At 41.2% G+C, this 17828-nt stretch overlaps 1 protein-coding gene across 1 annotated transcript in view; it reads left to right on the top strand.

Moving 5' to 3' along the window:
- The window catches only part of LOC309870248 (liprin-beta-1-like), a gene marked incomplete at both ends in the record, with an annotated part of 53233 nt that extends 35720 nt beyond the window's left edge, over positions 1 to 17513 (top strand). Inside the window, 10 exons of the mRNA XM_082742435.1 lie at positions 2848 to 2963; positions 3937 to 3993; positions 5298 to 5367; positions 7570 to 7741; positions 10368 to 10500; positions 10788 to 10916; positions 12408 to 12558; positions 13243 to 13354; positions 13503 to 13591; positions 17211 to 17513. Coding sequence (XP_082598561.1) covers positions 2848 to 2963; positions 3937 to 3993; positions 5298 to 5367; positions 7570 to 7741; positions 10368 to 10500; positions 10788 to 10916; positions 12408 to 12558; positions 13243 to 13354; positions 13503 to 13591; positions 17211 to 17513 — 1332 coding nt within the window. The remainder of the gene's footprint in view (positions 1 to 2847; positions 2964 to 3936; positions 3994 to 5297; positions 5368 to 7569; positions 7742 to 10367; positions 10501 to 10787; positions 10917 to 12407; positions 12559 to 13242; positions 13355 to 13502; positions 13592 to 17210) is intronic.
- Between the last annotated feature and the right edge of the window lie 315 nt (positions 17514 to 17828).

Raw genomic sequence — 17828 nt, 5'->3', positions numbered from 1 at the left:
GATGTTACATGTAAGATTTGCCCAGATAGTCTCTTTAAAAAAAGTCTTTCCTATGTGAATTGTACTTTAATGAGACTTTTTGTTTGGAACCAGAATGATTTGATGAGGATTGAGTGTGTTCAGCCATATTGTTAAAGAAGAGCTAGAAGGGAGATTGGAGTTGGGAGTTAAAGTCCTAAGTTCAAAACGAAATCAAGGAAATGGATCAGTTTGTTAGTGGGCCATTTCCTTCCCCATGTTAGGAACCCGGGGAGCTACTGTGAACTTGACAACACAAGGGATGATGGCTCAATAATTCGCCCAGAACTAATCATAAAGATTCAAATTAAAAAAAAAAAAAAGAAAAAAGAGAGTGAAGTAATCTCCTATTTTACAGCAATAGGACTTCTTAAAGAACAAAATTCAGGGGCGCCTGGGTGGCTCAGTAGGTTAAGCCTCTGCCTTCGGCTCAGTTTATGATCTCAGGGTCCTGGGATCAATCAAGTCCCACATTGGGCTCTCTGCTCAGCAGGGAGCCTGCTTCCTCCTCTCTCTCTCTGCCTACTTGTGATCTCTCTGTGTCAAATAAATAAAATCTTTAAAAAAAAATTCAGCTGAGAAAATTTTTAACACAGGGATGATGGCTCTGTAAATTGCCCAGAACTAATCATAAAGATTCTAAAAAAAAAATAAATAAATAAAAAATCGCGAAGCAACAAGATCAGACTTGTTGTTAAAGAACAAACTTCAAATGAGTAAATTTGCAACATCTTACTGGCTTTATTCAGCAATTTATGAATCAGGCAATGTCCGTTTTAGCAGATGGAAAGGAACTCTACGGATCTGTACAAAATGAAGGGCTTTTTTAGGCCGAAGGAAGCAGGAGCAGAGGATCAGGCTGGTCATTTGCTGGTTGGTTAAGTAGGGTTACTTTCCTTAATGTGCAGCAAAGAGAAGTCTCGGGGCGGGGTGGGTCAGGTAACTTACTAAGGGCAGGCAAGTGCCGATTGGTTGACCTAGGTCTGCCTTTTCTGGGAGTGCCGAGCACGGAAACTTAGCTAAGCTTGGGTTTACTGACATGGAGCTTAACACGAACCACTCCGTCTTGGGCCCAATCAGATTATTTCAACAGACTTCACATGTTATAACCTCTTAGTGTCAAGGAATGAGACCACCGCTCAGTAACTGGAACAAAAAACCACAGAGCTAAATGTATTGCTTATTTAGTTACCTCGGTGAACTTTGTTGGTCAGGGACAGTCTCTTTGATCATATGTGGGGCATGTGGGGTTGCTTGGAGCTCAGGGATTGAGGGACTCTCAGAGGCTAGAGAGAGTTGACATCCACTGTGGATGTGTGGTTACAGAGGTGAGACTGTCATTGATTGATTGGCATCTAGAAGTGTGTTCCAGGTTGTAAGTCCCTACCTTCCTGGCTGACTTCAGAAGGAGGGACGGTCACTGATTGGTTGGTTGACTGGCAGACTGAATTCACTGAGGAAAATTTTATTTTTTTATCACAATATTTTTTAAGTGATTCATGTATTGTAGTTTATGATGGGCTCTTACACCATACTGCTCTACAGTCATCGAAAATTATTTAACCCCAGAGTATAAAATTTGTTCCATAGATTCCATCCTTAGGGTACACAAAGCATTTGTTTAGGAAGGTGTTTTTAGGCATTTTTGTTGTTGCTACTGTAGTATTATTAAGCCAAGTGTTTTAAGTGGTATCCACAAAGAACTGGTTTGGTGGGTGCCTAGGTGGCTCAGTCGTTAAGTGTCTGCCTTCTGCTCAGGTCGTGATCCCAGGGTTCTGGGATGGAGCCCATCATCAGGCTCCCTGCTCAGGGAAGTGGGAAGCCTGCTTCTCCCTCTCCCACTCCTCCTCCTTGTGTTCCCTCTCACCATGTCTCTCTCTGTCAAATAAATAAAATCTTTTTTTTTTTTTTAAAGATTTTATTTATTTATTTGTCAGAGAGAGACAGAGAGAGCAAGCACAGGCAGACAGAGTGCAAGGCAGAGTCAGAGGGAGAAGCAGGCTCCCTGCGGAGCAAGGAGCCCGATGTGGGACTCGATCCCAGGACGCTGGGATCATGACCTGAGCCGAAGGCAGCTGCTTAACCAACTGAGCCACCCAGGCGTCCCAAATAAATAAAATCTTAAAAAAAAAAAAAAATCTGGTTTGAACAACATTCTCTATTAGACTAGTGATAGAAAATAAAGTGAAAACAGATGTGTTTACAAAGCACTTTACCCAAATCTCATCTCAAATCATGACAACCCTGTCAGGTAGGCATTGCCATTCTCATGTTACAGAGGAGAAAACTGGTGCCCAGTTAAGTGACTTGCATAAGGTTAGAACCAAAGTTTTTACTAGGGCTTAAAGTTGTCAGGATCAACTATTGACTTACTTGATGGTATTATGTTTTATTCACAACCAAGTTCAAAAATGACCTTCCTTGGGGCACCTGGGTGGCTCAGTGGGTTAAGCCTCTGCCTTCAGCTCAGGTCATGATCTCAGGGTCCTGGGATCGAGCCCTACATCGGGATCTCTGCTAAGCAGGGACCTGCTTCCCCCCTCTCTCTGCGTGCCTCTCTGCCTACTTGTGATCACTCTCTCTCTGTCAAATAAATAAATAAAACCTTTAAAAAAAAAAATGACCTTCCTCCAGAATGTTTTCTCTGACTTTAACAGTCATTGATGTTTATATCCAGAGACCATTTTATAAAGAGAAGAATAGTGTTTTTAAACATAGGTGTATGAAATTTTTTTGATGGACCATGTAATTGTCTCCGTTATTTTTATTTTATCTCTGTGACTTCTGTCTTATTTATTGGATTTTTTACTTTCTCTAATTACATTACAGTTCCACACCAGCATCTTACAAGTTTCAATCCCTTCATTACTGCCAACATCTAAGGGCCTGGAAACGTCTGAAAGCGCAAAATTGCCTCCTCAACCAGAGACTTCATTTGAAGAAAGGTATGTCATTTATGACCCAACATTGCAATATAAATGTTCAGCAGAGTAGATCAAGCAAACACAAGAGTGCATTGCAATTTATTTACAGACACAGGTTTTACTGTGAGAGGCAAGAAACTGTAAGGCATGTGCCAGGGGACCAGTGTAAATCAATCACTACAGTCAGTTCTGGATTATTGAAATAAAGGGTGTGAAGCAAGAAGTCCTAGGGCAGGAGTCCAGGGAGGTGTGGTGTTCAGGTTAGAGAGAGATTTTAGGGGACTCAAGTTTTATGTCCTAAGTCATGGGGAGCCGCCAGTGGGTCCCAAGCCCCATAGCAATGGTCATGTGGCCCAGGCTGTTCGGAAGAAGGATTTGGGACAGGGATACAGTAGTTTCTCCATTAACAAGTAGAATTTTGAGGGAGCATGTTCGCAATTACTTAACCTTATAATGAGACCAAATAAAAGAAAATATAATAGAATATTTTAGGGGCACCTGGATGGCTCAGTGGGTTAAGCCTCTGCCTTTGGCTCAGGTCATGATCCCAGGGTCCTGGGATCGAGCCCCACATAGGGCTCTCTGCTCGGCAGGGAGCCTGCTTCCTCTTCTCTCTCTGCCTGCTTCTCTGCCTACTTGTGATTTCTCTGTCAGATAAATAAGTAAAATATTTTTTTAACAAAAGAAAATATAGTAGAAAATTTTAAAAGAGAGGGGCAGCTGGGAATCCTCAGTAAATTCAGCAGCTGACTCAATCTCAGCTCAGGTCTTAATCTCAGGGTTGTGGGTTCAAGCCCCATGCTGGGCATGGAGCGTGTGTTTAAAAACAAAACAAAACAAAACACACACGACTGTTTTAAAAGAGAAATCGCTTCCCCAGCACAATTTTTTGTTTTTTTGACAGTTCTGCTTACTTAGAATATATATGGTCTTTTACTTGTGAAGCACACACATTCCATTTTTTTTTTTCCTTTTCTTTTCTTTCTTCTTTTAGTGATGGAAAAATAATCCTTGGTGCTTCTGTTGAAACCCAGCCGTGCGATAGTCTTTCGTAAGTCATGTTCTTGAATGTGGAAAATGTCATTGATACCTGGGAGAGAGGAAGCTTCTGACAAACTCACAGTGACCACTGTGAGAAGCGGATGACTGAGGCCTGAATACATTAATGCAGGTGTGGTGGTTGGATGTCAGGGAAAGGGGAGGTTGTGAGTTAACAAAGAGATTCTTACTCATGGACTGTTATCCATTATCTCGTGCCAAGTGTTTGCACGGCTTTAGCCTTCCTTCATCAGTTTTCATGTGAAGTGCAGTGCTTTGAATTTCAGGTTTGCACTGGCTTGCATTTTGACCCTAGCAGAAAAGAGTCACAGAGAATGATGTAATGGCTGGAAAGGATGCAGTAGTTTTTTGCATTCTCCATGTAGTAAACCGGTCCATTATCTATGTTTATCCAAGTTCAAGTCTGAATTAGGAAAATCTCTTACCAGAGCAGTATTCAAAGATGAGATCTTCTCTTTTCTCACCAATATCTTTTACTTTATTTGATACTGGACAAGTCTAGTAACTTACGTACACATGAGTACATGAGAATTGCCTTTTAAAAGTTTGTGTATGTGTGTTACTCTGCTTCTTAGAGCTTTTTTCTCTCTCTAAACTGGTCACCTATTCCTGACTTCCATTTTTGAAAAGACAGCCCTGTACACTTGAATGCTAGTTATGTGAAAGGGAAAAAAATCTCTGGATGTTTACAGTGTCACTTCGCCTTTGCAAGGATAGCAAACAAATTATTATGGGCAGCCAGAGGGATTTTTCTTGTCTGCCTCGATCAGAACTGTAAAATGAACTACTTGGCCAGATTCAGAAAATGGATTCCTTTGTGAATTGAAAAGTAACACTTCTGTGCTTTATTTTAATTACAAGGATTATATATAAATAGTACGTGAGTATTTTAGAAGTTCCCTGGTATATTAACTAAAATTTAAATAAAAATAAAAAATAAAAAGGTTCCTGGTCTAAATGTATACATAAAAGGATACACCACTGGTCCATGGAAAAATGCTGGTTTATTTTCAAATGTTGACATCACAAGGAGAGTCCTAAGTGTTTTTCCAGCTATTCTAACATGTGTGGGACATTTAGAGTTATTGGCAGGACAGTTAACCACCTCTGCTTTTAAAAGAACTCAATGTTATAATTTAGTAAAGCACATAAGTGACTGCCTGAATCCGGATTTTCTTTTATGACCAGGATTCAACCCACACACAGTTTTAGTTTCTTTCCAAGATATTCTCCTAAGAAACAGTGGCACCAGAGCCACTTATTATTAATCCTAATTACTATTATTGTTATTTTTAGAACTTCAAGTCTGCAAAAGTCCAGCAGCCTGGTCAATCTGAAGAAAGAGTCATCAGATGGGGTTGGTTCTGTGTTGTTTCTCTGTCTGTTACCCTGAGACGCAAATATTTAGGGATCCTCACATTTTCCCATTTTCCAAAGAAAACTGTCAAGAAGAGTTTGAGGTTTCTCTAATGCAGATCTATTAGATACCACAGTTAATGGTAAATATTAAGAAGGGTGAATATGAACAGTTGAAACTAGTGTATATAATCACAACTGAAGACTAATTAGCCATTATTGGAAATAAATGGAACTGAGATTGTATAGCTTAGAAGTAGATAAAAGTTTATTTTAATTTCTAGAATTGTGTGTAACAGTTTGTGAATATATGAAGCCATTCCTATGTCCAGATTACAATGGAAAAATGTTTGTGATGTCTGATACATGGGATTGCTTAACTGTCTCCAAAAAACCCAAACTCAGAACCTCCAAAACATGTTATATGAAAGAAACCAGATACGAAAGATCAGATAGTCCACGATTCCATTTATGTGAAGTATGTAGAGTAGATAAATCCATAGAGACAGAACACAGTTTGGCGGTTGCCAGAGATGGAGAGGGAGGAACGGAGAGAAACTGCTTCCAGGGTGAGGGGTTTTATTCAAAATGATGGAAATGTTTGGGAGCTAGGTGGAGGTGGCAGTTATATAACACCGTGAGTGTACTTAATGTCCCCTAATTGTTCAGTTACTTTTTATGTTTCACCTCAATAAACTGTTGGGGAGGTACAAAAAACAGACAAAACCCCCAACTCTCAATCAGGCTAGTGATATTCTTAATTATCATATTTGGGCTTCCTAAGACCTCACAAAACATCCTTAGGTCACCCGCCCGAGAACAGCTGTTTATTTAATATAGCCACTGTGTATACAGCAAACATTTTGGTGTTCTGTTTTTTTGTCTTTTTTTTTTTAAAGACCTCATCAACAAGGGCTCTCGTTCTTCCTCCAATTTTCAACCATTAACTCTGTAAAGGCTACCTTCTGGTAGGCCACTTCCAGATGCACTCCCTTGACTGCTGGCTCTGAATGCCTTGAGTTGTAATGTAGGTGTCCCTGATAAGGCATGGACTGTGCACACAGCTGTAATTACAGGCATCCTTTGTCCTTTTTTGTCTTGCCAATTCAATAAATGATTAAATGATTTTGACATCTGTGGTGAGACATAGGTAATAGTTGCACTAAACTGTGGCATCTATAAACTTGTAGTTACGATGAGCAATAAATTCAGAGGATAAAATAACCACCTTCAAAGCTTGTGTCCCCTCTCCCCTTTCTCTACCTCTGCAAAAACAAAAACAGAGGGCAGGAGATGTTAGAGGAATGAGGGCATGCAAATCAAAGCATCTTTGGATCCTACTAAAACAATATAATAGATCATGTTACTGGAACTGCTAATTCAAATAACAAGAAAGCTAAAAAATCAACAGTACTTAGAAGTATAACTTAATTACAGTTAAGTTTCGCGATAAAGACCTTGACCTTTTAGAGACAGCCAAAGAATCTTCTGAATCGATGAAGAAAAATTTAATTATAACAAGTTTAGTTTTGGTGTTAAGTGTATCAAGCATGTCATAGTGTTTGAAAATTGGTGATCTGTGTCGGGTAACTTGCAGGCAAGGTAATGAATATGTCTCAGAACACCCTCTCAAAAACAAAATGTTTAACAGTCACTGGTTGTGTCCTCATTTGACTAGTAATTCCTTGAGTAGAATATTTAAATAACTGGAGTAGAATCTCTTTCTGCTGCTGGTGTAGAAGCTTGGAGATAACGCCTACTTTGCACAGTGATTATATTACGCTGGGCTTCTGATGCAGTTACGGTACAAAGACTGTGAACTGCATTGTAGCCTAGTCATGTCATAACCATTCGAAAAATAGGAAGCCTGCTGGTATTCTGGTTATGCAGTACCTTATTTCCATGTCATTGGGGGAATGAGGCAAATAAAATAAAGCTTGAGAATTTCTATGTCCTAAATACTTCACATCTGAAGCATGCCGGTTATAGGTCAGTGATGAACATGTTTTTGTTGCTGCTCTTGCTTCCTAAGTAGCTTTCAGAACTGACTTTCTAAATTGTAATATGGTGCTTGGTGTTCATAATCAACTTATCAGTTCTGTGATTCTTTTAAATAAAATCACATGTGTAACAGATCAGGTGTTGTGCCCAGCGTGTACTCCTAATTGTGCACAGCCACGCTGTGTTCCATTTATTATTACTTGTCTTTTAGGATAAAGCTCCTGTAGAAAGCAGCCCATTCAGGGGCCTCCCTCCGAAAGCTCCGGGGCGTGATGCATCCGTGGACGACAACCCCTTTGGCACTAGGAAAGCCAGATCATTCTTTGGGCGTGGCTTTTTTAAAATAAAAAGTAACAAGAGGACAGCAAGTGCACCAAACTTGGGTACGTATGGCCAGCGTGCTTTTGCTTTAATTCACTCAGGACGAGGACAAGGTCAATCCCCTCCCTTCCCTGGTTCATTGATCTGTGCGTTTCTCGTTCTCAGAAATGAAGGTGAATGCAAGAAACTGACCCCTTGGGTTTAATTCGGTGGTAAAGATAGCTCTGTGCAGGCCATCACCCTGCTCTCCTTGTTGGAGTATAAGTGTAGAGGAAAGACCAAAACCCTTGACACTCTCTGAGTTCATTGTAAACAGCTTCTCATCTGTTTCGAAAGTGGACCAATTAACCCCATATTGTTCCTGCTAATGGAGTCTGCGATGTTGGAAGCACAGCGCAGTGCTTGCCTTTCCTCCCCCGTGTGTATTTTGTGAGTAGGACTTTGAGCTGTGTTTCATTTTGTCATTCTCCTGTGTTCTCTCCATTGGGCTGCGTGTGATTGTGTGCATTGTTGGGATATCTGAAGATCGTAAACGAAGTGCCAGTGCACCCACCCTAGGTATCGTACCCCTGCATGCCAGCCTTCGCCAGTGCTGTCCTCCAGGCTGACTAATCCTTGCTCTTGGTATCTGCGATCTCTAGAAAGCAAGCTGGCAGCGATCAGAAAATGTTGTCCTCGACTCCAGAGAGTTCCTTCCAACTGCTGCTAAAGTGAACTTTCTGGAGAGTCTTTGCTTCCCAGCCTACGTGCTGTTTTAACCCTTGCTAATGACACCTTGCCAGGAGCTCTGGGAGGACCCAGAAGCGCACGGCACCCTCAGAGTCCAGGGCAGGACTCTCCTGCCTCGTACCTTCCAGCTTTCTCACCCTTCCGGTGCATCCTGTCTCACACTAACTGCCAGGTCCTGACAGTTCCTTCTCCATGTCTCCATTATCCCCAGAGAGCAATGTTTTCAGCCAAATCGAGAAGTCTGTAGAAGACATTGCAAATGATTGCTTTAGACTGACTTTTCTTAAGGGAATGTTCTTCTGACATTTATTGCTTTGAAGATGGAAGTGGCATTTAGTGACACTGGAGGAAGATTTCTGGGATATTTAAGGAGCCTCCCCTAGAGTGATTTTAGGAGAGGGGAAACTCCGTTTTCCTTTTTAAAAGTGTGGGGCATGGGAGGGAGGAAACATCCTCAAAACAAAAAAATGAAAACAGGATGCTTTTAGAATGAGGGTGAGTTAGGCAACATTTTCTGGTATACCCGTACCCATGATGGCTTTGGGGTTTGGATGGAAAGGTTCCTTTGGATTTTCCCTGAGATACCCATACACCAACTCATGTGGGTCAGCACAGGTTACTTTTCTCCCTTTGCAGTCTTACATTTCTAGAATACACATGGGATAAATAAAATCCAGACAACATTTTCAAATGTTTTTGCATCTTTCTTAGAAGAAATACATTGTTAATGCTAAGAGCCCAGTGCTGCTTATTATAACCTATAATCACAGCTGTGCTTCGTAGAAAAGTCAACCTCTGCAACTTTTGTATCTTGCTGAAACACCATTTCTGTGATTTTTGTACAACTTTTTCTTTCCCGTAAAAGTGTCGTCTCACACTGAGGAAACAGTACTGCTTGTGTTTGTTAGTGGGGGATCATATCTTAAGGGGCAGGTAAAAGAATTAAGAAATAGAGAATGCTGGGAGAACTGGGCGTAGCAAATTTGGATGTTACTCTTTCAAGGCAGAATCAACAGACACTGATTTTATATCAAAAGAAAAATGTGTGCATATCCAGTACAGTCTTTTCTCAGTAGGACATAGCAAGTTATAAATAGGAATAACTCTCTTGAAAAAAGACCGCCAGGGCTTGGTGACTAGGATCTGATGTAAATGCCAAAGGAGAGGAGGGAGTGAAAAGAAAATGCCAAAGAGTGTGAATGGGAGTAACAGGAAGAATATTAATTAGTATCAAGGGAATATTAAATAAGAAAATCTAAGAGAATTCTTCTGAGAATTGGATGGATTTGTTGAGTCTAAGATGTTCCTGGCACAGCACATTGGGAATATCCATAAACGTTCAGATCCTGAGTCTGGGGAGAGAGATTAGGACCAGAGATTGTGATACTGGCTGCTTATGAATGAGGGAAGCCATCATTTTGTGCCAGGCACGGAGTGGGTGAACTTGTTGAGAGATCCTGCTGGCAGGAGCCTAGAACAGAATCTCGGAGTGGAAGAAGAGGAGAAAACAGGTCCTATAGCAGAGAAGAAACGATCAGATGACAGATCTGGTAGATTGTCCTAACAAGATGAAGGAGATGATGTTTTAGGAGAATGTGGGAAGAATGTCAGCAGTACCAAGTGCTGCAGAAAAATCGAGATTAATTTAAGTGATCTCAGATCACTTAAAGAATGTGGCAATCCTATCCCACCTTTGAACTTCAAAGAGGTGGTAATTTGTGAGTTAATGGATTTAGGCACAATATCATATGCGATATTATACACATCATTCACTGATACACAGCAGACGGTAAAGCAGAACATAAATTTGTGTTCCATCTGTAATATTTGTAGGGTGCTCTTTACAGACCAACCGAAGAAGAATTTGTGAAGAGTTGCTAAAGTTAAGAAGGGTAGCATCTAGTCATGTTCATTCCGTACTTTAAAACTCACCAAGTATGTATTCTGTTCTTGGAATAGCTGAAACAGAGAAGGAGACAGCTGAGCACCTAGATCTGGCTGGTAGATCTTCCCAGCCGAAAAATTCGCAGATATCTCCACCATCGCCAGATTCCAAAAAGAAATCCAGAGGATTCATGAAACTCTTTGGAAAGTAAGTAACACAGCAGACAACCGGAGGGGGCTTTGTGTTGTGTGTTGCTCAAATGTAGGAATAAATGGAAGATTGCCTAGAAACAAGTATGCAGTTGTAAGGCTTTGCTGTTCCTTTGATGGGAAAGAAGATTGTGATCTGGGATGCACTGACTCACTGGGTCTCAGTTAAAGTGTAAATCCAGACATCTTTTCTGACCATACATAAGCAATGTTCTCATTAACTTTAAAGTCCTAAGGTCTCCTCAGGTCTCTACAAGGCAATGTGATGTTGTTTCTTCTATTCAGACTTAGGAGAAGTCAGTCAACTACATTCAACCCAGATGACCTGTCTGAGCCTGAATTTAAAAGAGGAGGGACAAGGGCAACTGCAGGGCCACGACTGGGTTGGTCTCGAGATTTGGGACAATCTAACAGGTGAGAAAAACTGAACGAATGGACTTTGACATCTCTACCCACATGTCCAGGCTATGAGCACTTGCAATGTTAGTATTGTCCCTGGGCTGAGCAGTAGAATCCCTTGCTTACCCCTTTGCCTGGCAGAGGGGTCCGTCATCTTTAGAGCAGTGCGGGTTGGCAGTGGTTGGTGAAAATCATGCAGAAGATGAGGGCTGCGTGAGCCAGGGGAGGAACCAAAGCTAAAGTGTCAGCAACATCTGTGTAAGAATGATTCTTTGACTTCAATCTGACTGAGAAAATAGTTACTCCAAGTACTCTAAAGCATAGCTCTAGAGAGATGGGCTAACATAGCGGTTAAGAGTAGGTTCTAGAGACAGACTGCTTGGATCTGATTGCTGGCTTGGCTGCTTCCTGTAACCTCGGTGACCTTTGAGCAACTACATCCATACTCTACGCCTCCGTGTCCCCTGGTATGAATTAGTCTAATTATGAAGATTAAAGGAGTTAATATGCGTTGAGTATCTGGTAAATAGTAACTGTTCAGTGAACGTTAATGACTAATGGATTCTGTGAACGCACCTACATAAATTCATTAAGACACAAATTCTAACGGAATTTAATCAGGATTAAATAATCCTGAATTTATCAGGACTATGTAATGCTTTATCTGTTAAGACTCTAGGAACTTTTCCTACACCCTTACCACAATTGAGGGCTGTTTTGAAATTACTGTACTGACCTACTGAGCATGAGAAGGATGGGGTTGGCAAACATCTAGCACAAACCATTACACTTAGTCTTTGGAACATGGTCTCTCCTACCCTCGCAGAAGACTGGGCACAGGTTTTATCAAGGAGGAAACCCTGGCTTTCTCCAAACACATGAAGGTCTCATTTGCCATGTGTTCTCTTTATACACAGTAGAGGATCTCCTTGTGCTGTTTTAAAAAAAAATAAAGAAAATTTTTGTTTATCTACATTTTTTTTCCCCCAAAGAGGAACACGATTTACATGTCAAAGTAGAAAATTTGACCCAGAAATTACTGTGATTATGTTTCCCTGTACTCAGTGATGGCATGTTGCGCTCTTCTCACTGATAACCATTTGGAGAGAAACCATAATTCTGCTACAGTTCAAGTTAGACTTGATTTCTTTCCATCTAACCTAGTGTTTTCTGTTTAGAAATTCAGTCTTCAAACCACGTTGACTGAAACTAGTACAGTGACTTGACTTGTTGGTTCAACTTGTTTTTCTTCCACAAATATGTTTCTTGCTCAATCATATTGAATCTTTTGTGGTTTCATTTGAAAATGAAAGCTGTGGTCCTTTTGAGGTAACTTTCAATGCCAGTACCACCTCCCCTAAACATGGACTGAAAAGTAAGCTTTTCATGGTCAAATAGGGCATTACTAGGGAATTTCTACATTCATTCAGTATAAGTTGGTCAACCTTGAGAAGCCACCGGGCTGGCTTGGAATTGTTCTTCACACAGTTGTTCGTTTTCTTATAGCGACTTGGATATGCCATTTGCCAAATGGACCAAGGAGCAGGTTTGCGATTGGCTTGTGGAGCAGGGCTTGGGGTCCTACGTGAATTCAGGCAAGCACTGGATTGCATCTGGCCAAACACTTCTGCAGGCTTCTCAGCAAGATCTGGAGAAGGTGACTGCTTCTCTGTTTTGTTTAGACAATGGTTACTGAGAAAGAGAATATGATTGTAGAATTGTTTTATACTCCAGAAAGGGGAGTGGGGGGAGCCAGTCAGTACTCTTGAAAAACTGTGTTTTCTGCTTCACACTTTTTTTTTTTAATTTAATCGCATGGATTTAACAAGAAGGACCTGATCTTAATGAATCCTTATGAAACATGTAAGCCACTGGCTATTTTAATGAGAAATAATTGTATAGACATAATAATAAACCTTAAGCTCATATTTCTCAGAATCTTTGTGAGGATTTAGCATTGGCCCAACTTCTCAGTGTAATGTATGCAATTCAACTTTACTTTGCAAAAAGGAAAAGGAAAGAGCCCTACATCTTACGTCAAATTATTTAACATATTTCCTAATTGTTTAACCTTTTGTACAGAAAGAATAGAATTCCAGTCTTGCTGAGGAAGGAGCCTACTAGGGAATGGAACATCCCACTAAACTAGTTGCTGTGGTCTTGGCTTTCTAGGGGCCTTTTGTTCAGCAACATTTCACCAACTTGACTTGGCATGCTGACTGAACAGGATTGTCGGGTCTTTAACACTGGCTTCGTTTGGGGGGAGCTGGCATCTTTTGCCAGTGGCATCTAGCCCATAGTGACAGAATGGTCAAACCAGTGTTTCTGCTTATTATTTCAGGAACTTGGGATTAAGCGTTCACTTCATCGAAAGAAGCTCCAGCTGGCACTGCAAGCCGTGGGGTCTGAAGAAGAAACCAACCATGGAAAGCTGGATTTCAACTGGGTTACTAGTAAGAGATTTTTAAATTCACTCATTCATGAATGAGTAAATGAGTGACTGACTGAATGAATGAATAAATGAATGAAGCTGCTTTTTCTTTTGAATCACAAGTACAGGTGTTGCGTGGCTTACTAACAACACCGATTTCTCTCCTGTAGGGTGGTTGGATGACATTGGTCTCCCCCAGTACAAGACCCAGTTTGACGAAGGACGGGTAGATGGTCGAATGCTCCATTACATGACTCTTGTAAGTGATTGGCTCCTGGGAGTTGGGGAAGGGGAGTGTCAAATTGCTTTTCTCTGGAAAGACACAGAAATAGTGAGCAAAATGCATTGTTTTCACAATGATTCCACCAGAGTTTCAGGGTGTTGCCTTAACTTGAGAAGAGCCAGAAGAGTTTCTGTTAAGTTGAAGTCAGAGGATTTGGTGATTGCAGTATCGTTGGGAAATTTAAAACTTGGATTTAAGCTGTATGAAGGCTAATCTAAACTCAGCTCTCCAGGAAGATGGTTTTATGTATATTCGACAATGTAGACCCTGAAGTGCATGCTTTGAAGGGGTAAATTTTCGCATAATTTTATATGCGAATTATATGTTATGAAGATGCTTTGTTTTATTTTATTTTAGATTTTATTCATTTATTTGAGAGAGAGGGTGAGATAGAGCACGAGCCCGGAGAGGGTCAGAGAGAGGAGGAGACTTTCACTTAGAAGGGAGCCTGATGTGAGGTTTGGTCCCGGGACTCTGGGATCATGACCTGAGCCGAAGGCAGCCACTTAACTGACTGAGCCACCAAGGCGCCCCTCTCCTAACGATGTTTAAAAAATAGAGTGTAGAGTGTCGAAGCCCTGGGGGTTTCTGAGTTACACATTCCTATATGCAGTGACTGCTCAGAAGAGACCACCCTTTTGACCTGACATCTAGAGACCCGTCTCCTCTCCTCCCTTCTGCTTTGGAGAATGTTACCCAAAACCTGCCTCCTTTCTCTCTTTAGCCCCGTTCCACTAGGGGAGTAATCGCAGAGGCAAGAAGTAGACTGAGGTGGACTCTCTGATTCCTGCATTACTGTTCCGTATTTTTATCCTTCCATCTAAGAGGTAGAAGGACTTTACAACAGTGGAAGAGACGGTTTCCAGGAGAACTTGTTCTAGATTCCGCAGTCCTGTTAGTGCACTGCTGCTTTAGATTCTTTTCTTTAAAAGGCCTTTTGTGAGCTACGCTCTGGAACCAACCCCGAGAAGTATCTTCTTTAAGTTTGTTGAAAATTTGGGGCATCTGGGTGGCTCAGTGCGTTAAGCCTCCGCCTTCAGCTCAGACCATGATCTCAGGGTCCTGGGATTGAGCCCCGCATCGGGCTCTCTGCTCAGCAGGGAGCCTGCTTCCTCCTCTCTCTCTCTGCCTGCCTCCCTGCCTACTTGTGATCTCTGTCTGTCAAATAAATAAATCGTTTTTTAAAAAAAAGTTGTTGAAAATTTCAAACAGCTTATTTTTCAATGTCAGAATTGTGGGGTTCCTTTCATGGGATTCATTTTCTTCTCTGTCATTGAACCAAAGTCCGTACCTTGGTGGGCACCTGCTTGTAATAACACGAGCGCGTGGCACATTGCATGTATACTGTGTGCCAGACACTCTTCCAAGCTCCGTACTCCTATGAATACTCCAGTTTCAGCAAGCCTTGAGGTGACATTCTTGTTATCCCCCAGTGTTTAGGTGAGGGAATGAGAAACTTGAGAAATGGGGTAGCTCAACCAAGTTTCCACAGCCAGAAAGTAGTCAGAAGTCACAGGGTGTTTGAACCCAAGATGTTTCCAGATTCCTCCTCTTAATAGCTCAGCCTGCAACAAATTCAGTAAATACTTGCCTGCTTGTCTAGGTAGGTATGCTTCTGCACGAACGTGAGTAGATTCAGGCTTAAAACCACAAGAAAAGTGCACATAAATTTTGTGACTATAAAAGAGTAAATCATCTTAGACAATTAGACCTCAAAAGTTCTGAGTCACAAAAATACCTATTTGAACATGATATCCTGGGCTGGATCCTGGAATAGAGAAAGGACCTAGTGGAAAAGCTGGTGAAATCTGAGTAAAGTCTGTAGTTTTAATTACCATTTTTTTGTTTATGTTAATTCCTCAGTTTTGATGACTACATTATGGTTATAGAAGGTGTTAACCATTAGGGAAAGCTGAGTGAAGGATATATGGAACTATTATCTCTTCTTTGGCAACTCTTTGGTAAATTAAAATTACCTAAAAGATTTTTTTAGGGGCACCTGGGTGGCTCAGTGGGTTAAGCCCCTGCCTTCGGCTCAGGTCATGATCTCAGGATCCTGGGATCGAGCCCTGCATCAGGCTCTCTGTTTAGCAGGGAGCCTGCTTCTCCCTCTCTCTCTATGCCTGCCTCTCTCCCACTTATGATCTCTCTCTCTCTGTCAAATAAATAAATAAAATCTTAAAAAAAAAAAAAAGAAGAAGAAGGCGGCGGCACCTGGGTGGCTCAGTGGGCTAAGCCCCTGCCTTCGGCTCAGGTCATGATCTCAGGGTCCTGGGATTGAGTCTGGCATCGGGCTCTGCTTAGCAGGGAGCCTGCTTCCTCCTCTCTCTCTCTGCCTGCCTCTCTGCCTACTTGCGATCTTGCTCTGACAAATAAATAAATAAAAATCTTTAAAAAAACAAAAGATTTGTTAAAAAATCTAAAAATAGTATCTGTTTTGATTTAAAACAGTCCTCTAAAAAAAATGTCTCAAGCTAAAATAATTTGCATTGTATTTACATTGTAATCACGTATTTAGATTTTTTTAAATCTGAAAAACTTGAATTAGTTGAAACTGACCCACGTGGAAATGTTTTGAATGGGTGTCTCAATCTTAGATTAAAATGTGTTGAATGCCTTCTAACTTACCATAAGGAAGTGCCTTAAAGAAATTGATCCAAAAAAAATTCAGGAAATAATTTTGCTGAGTAGCTTTAAGAATTTAAGCTGATTGTCCAATATTTTTATTTAAAAACTATTTCTATAATAGATTTTCACCCCCCCCCCACCACCAACAAATGTGTTTATCAGTAAGGTGTGTCTAAAATGGATATTTTTCTTGTTTTATTTTCTGGGTGTGTTTGGAAATAGACTGGTGCTTATCTTGACACTGCCCTCCACATCACCTTCTGAAATAATTTGTTTTGGTGTGTTTGGTATGTTTGAAATGTTCCCAATAACCACAGACAGGAAAGTTACACCTGGAAGGAACTGATGGTGATACATGTTGCTACTAATAACTTCTTCATGTCTCCTTTCTCTTTAACTCTCACCAAAACCTTCTCATCGATCACAGACTCTGCTGGATAGAGCATAATAATCAAGAACTAGAGATTCCTTGAGGCTTGGGGAATACTATAACAGAGATACTTTTCTGATTTTCTCCCAAATGGTGATGTGCCTTAGTTCAGCAAACCTAGTTCTGCTGTCCTCACGGAACATCATGGGCTCTTAACTCTTTGCTTTATCACACCAAATCAAAGTGTAACCCAGCCAATTCCTTTCCAACTGTGCTCTACAGAGCTGTGGGGTCTCACGATCCTGTTTCAAAGTGTCCGGAAGAGAAACAGGTGAAACTTGGCTTCTGTTGATACAACACTAATTTTTTGGTGGTTGTTTTTAATTTGGGGTCCTGGAGAGGATTTTGTTGGGAACAGGAAAAAAAGTGTTCTGTTACCAAATAAAGGGTTTGAAAATACAAGCGCTCGAGGCCTGTTGGTAGAGGGGTTTCCTAGTTTTACTTGTTTTCTGAAATTTCCCTGAGAAGGTCCTCCTGCTCTAGGCCAGCTCAGTGAACTCCTCTTTTTGTTGTTGTTTTGTTTTGTTTTTTTTTCAGGATGACTTACTGTCTTTGAAGGTCGTGAGTGTGCTACATCATCTCAGTATCAAAAGGGCTATCCAGGTCCTGAGGATCAATAACTTTGAACCGAACTGTTTGGGGAGGCGGCCGTCTGACGAGGTAGCACCTGAGGTTGAGATTCCCGCTGCATGCGCTCTCCATGCACGGGACAGCTGTGCGGGCAAAACAGACACACGAGTCTTCATGGGCCGGCAGGGAAGGCTTCTGCCATCCTCAGAGCCTCAAGTCCAGCCTCATTACCTTCTCGGGCTTTATTTTCCTATATCCCCCCCATTGTGATGGGTCTACCTGTGTAACCACAAAGATTGTGTTTTAATTTCCCTCCCTCCTTTTCTCAGGTGTCTCTTATTTTCTTGCCTCCTTAAGCCACAGAGTTAAATACCACTCTAGAGACTTGTTTTCCTAAAGCACTGCTTCATGAGTTTGTGAAAAAAGCTTGGAACACTGGCACGGATGCCTCAAAACAAAACTGAGATTAGCAGACCCCTTTTCACCTTTTCTGTAAATACTTAGTGGGATGTCGAGGGAATTGTGCTCTAGAAGGCAGACTTTGTAGAAGGTGCAGTTTGAGTGTTTGGGATCCCACAGTCAATG

Source organism: Mustela nivalis (assembly GCF_964662115.1).
Source record: "Mustela nivalis genome assembly, chromosome: 7".
Classification (NCBI taxonomy): domain Eukaryota; kingdom Metazoa; phylum Chordata; class Mammalia; order Carnivora; family Mustelidae; genus Mustela; species Mustela nivalis.
Note: the sequence above shows the minus strand (reverse complement) of the source record. Positions and strands in the feature narration are given on the sequence as shown.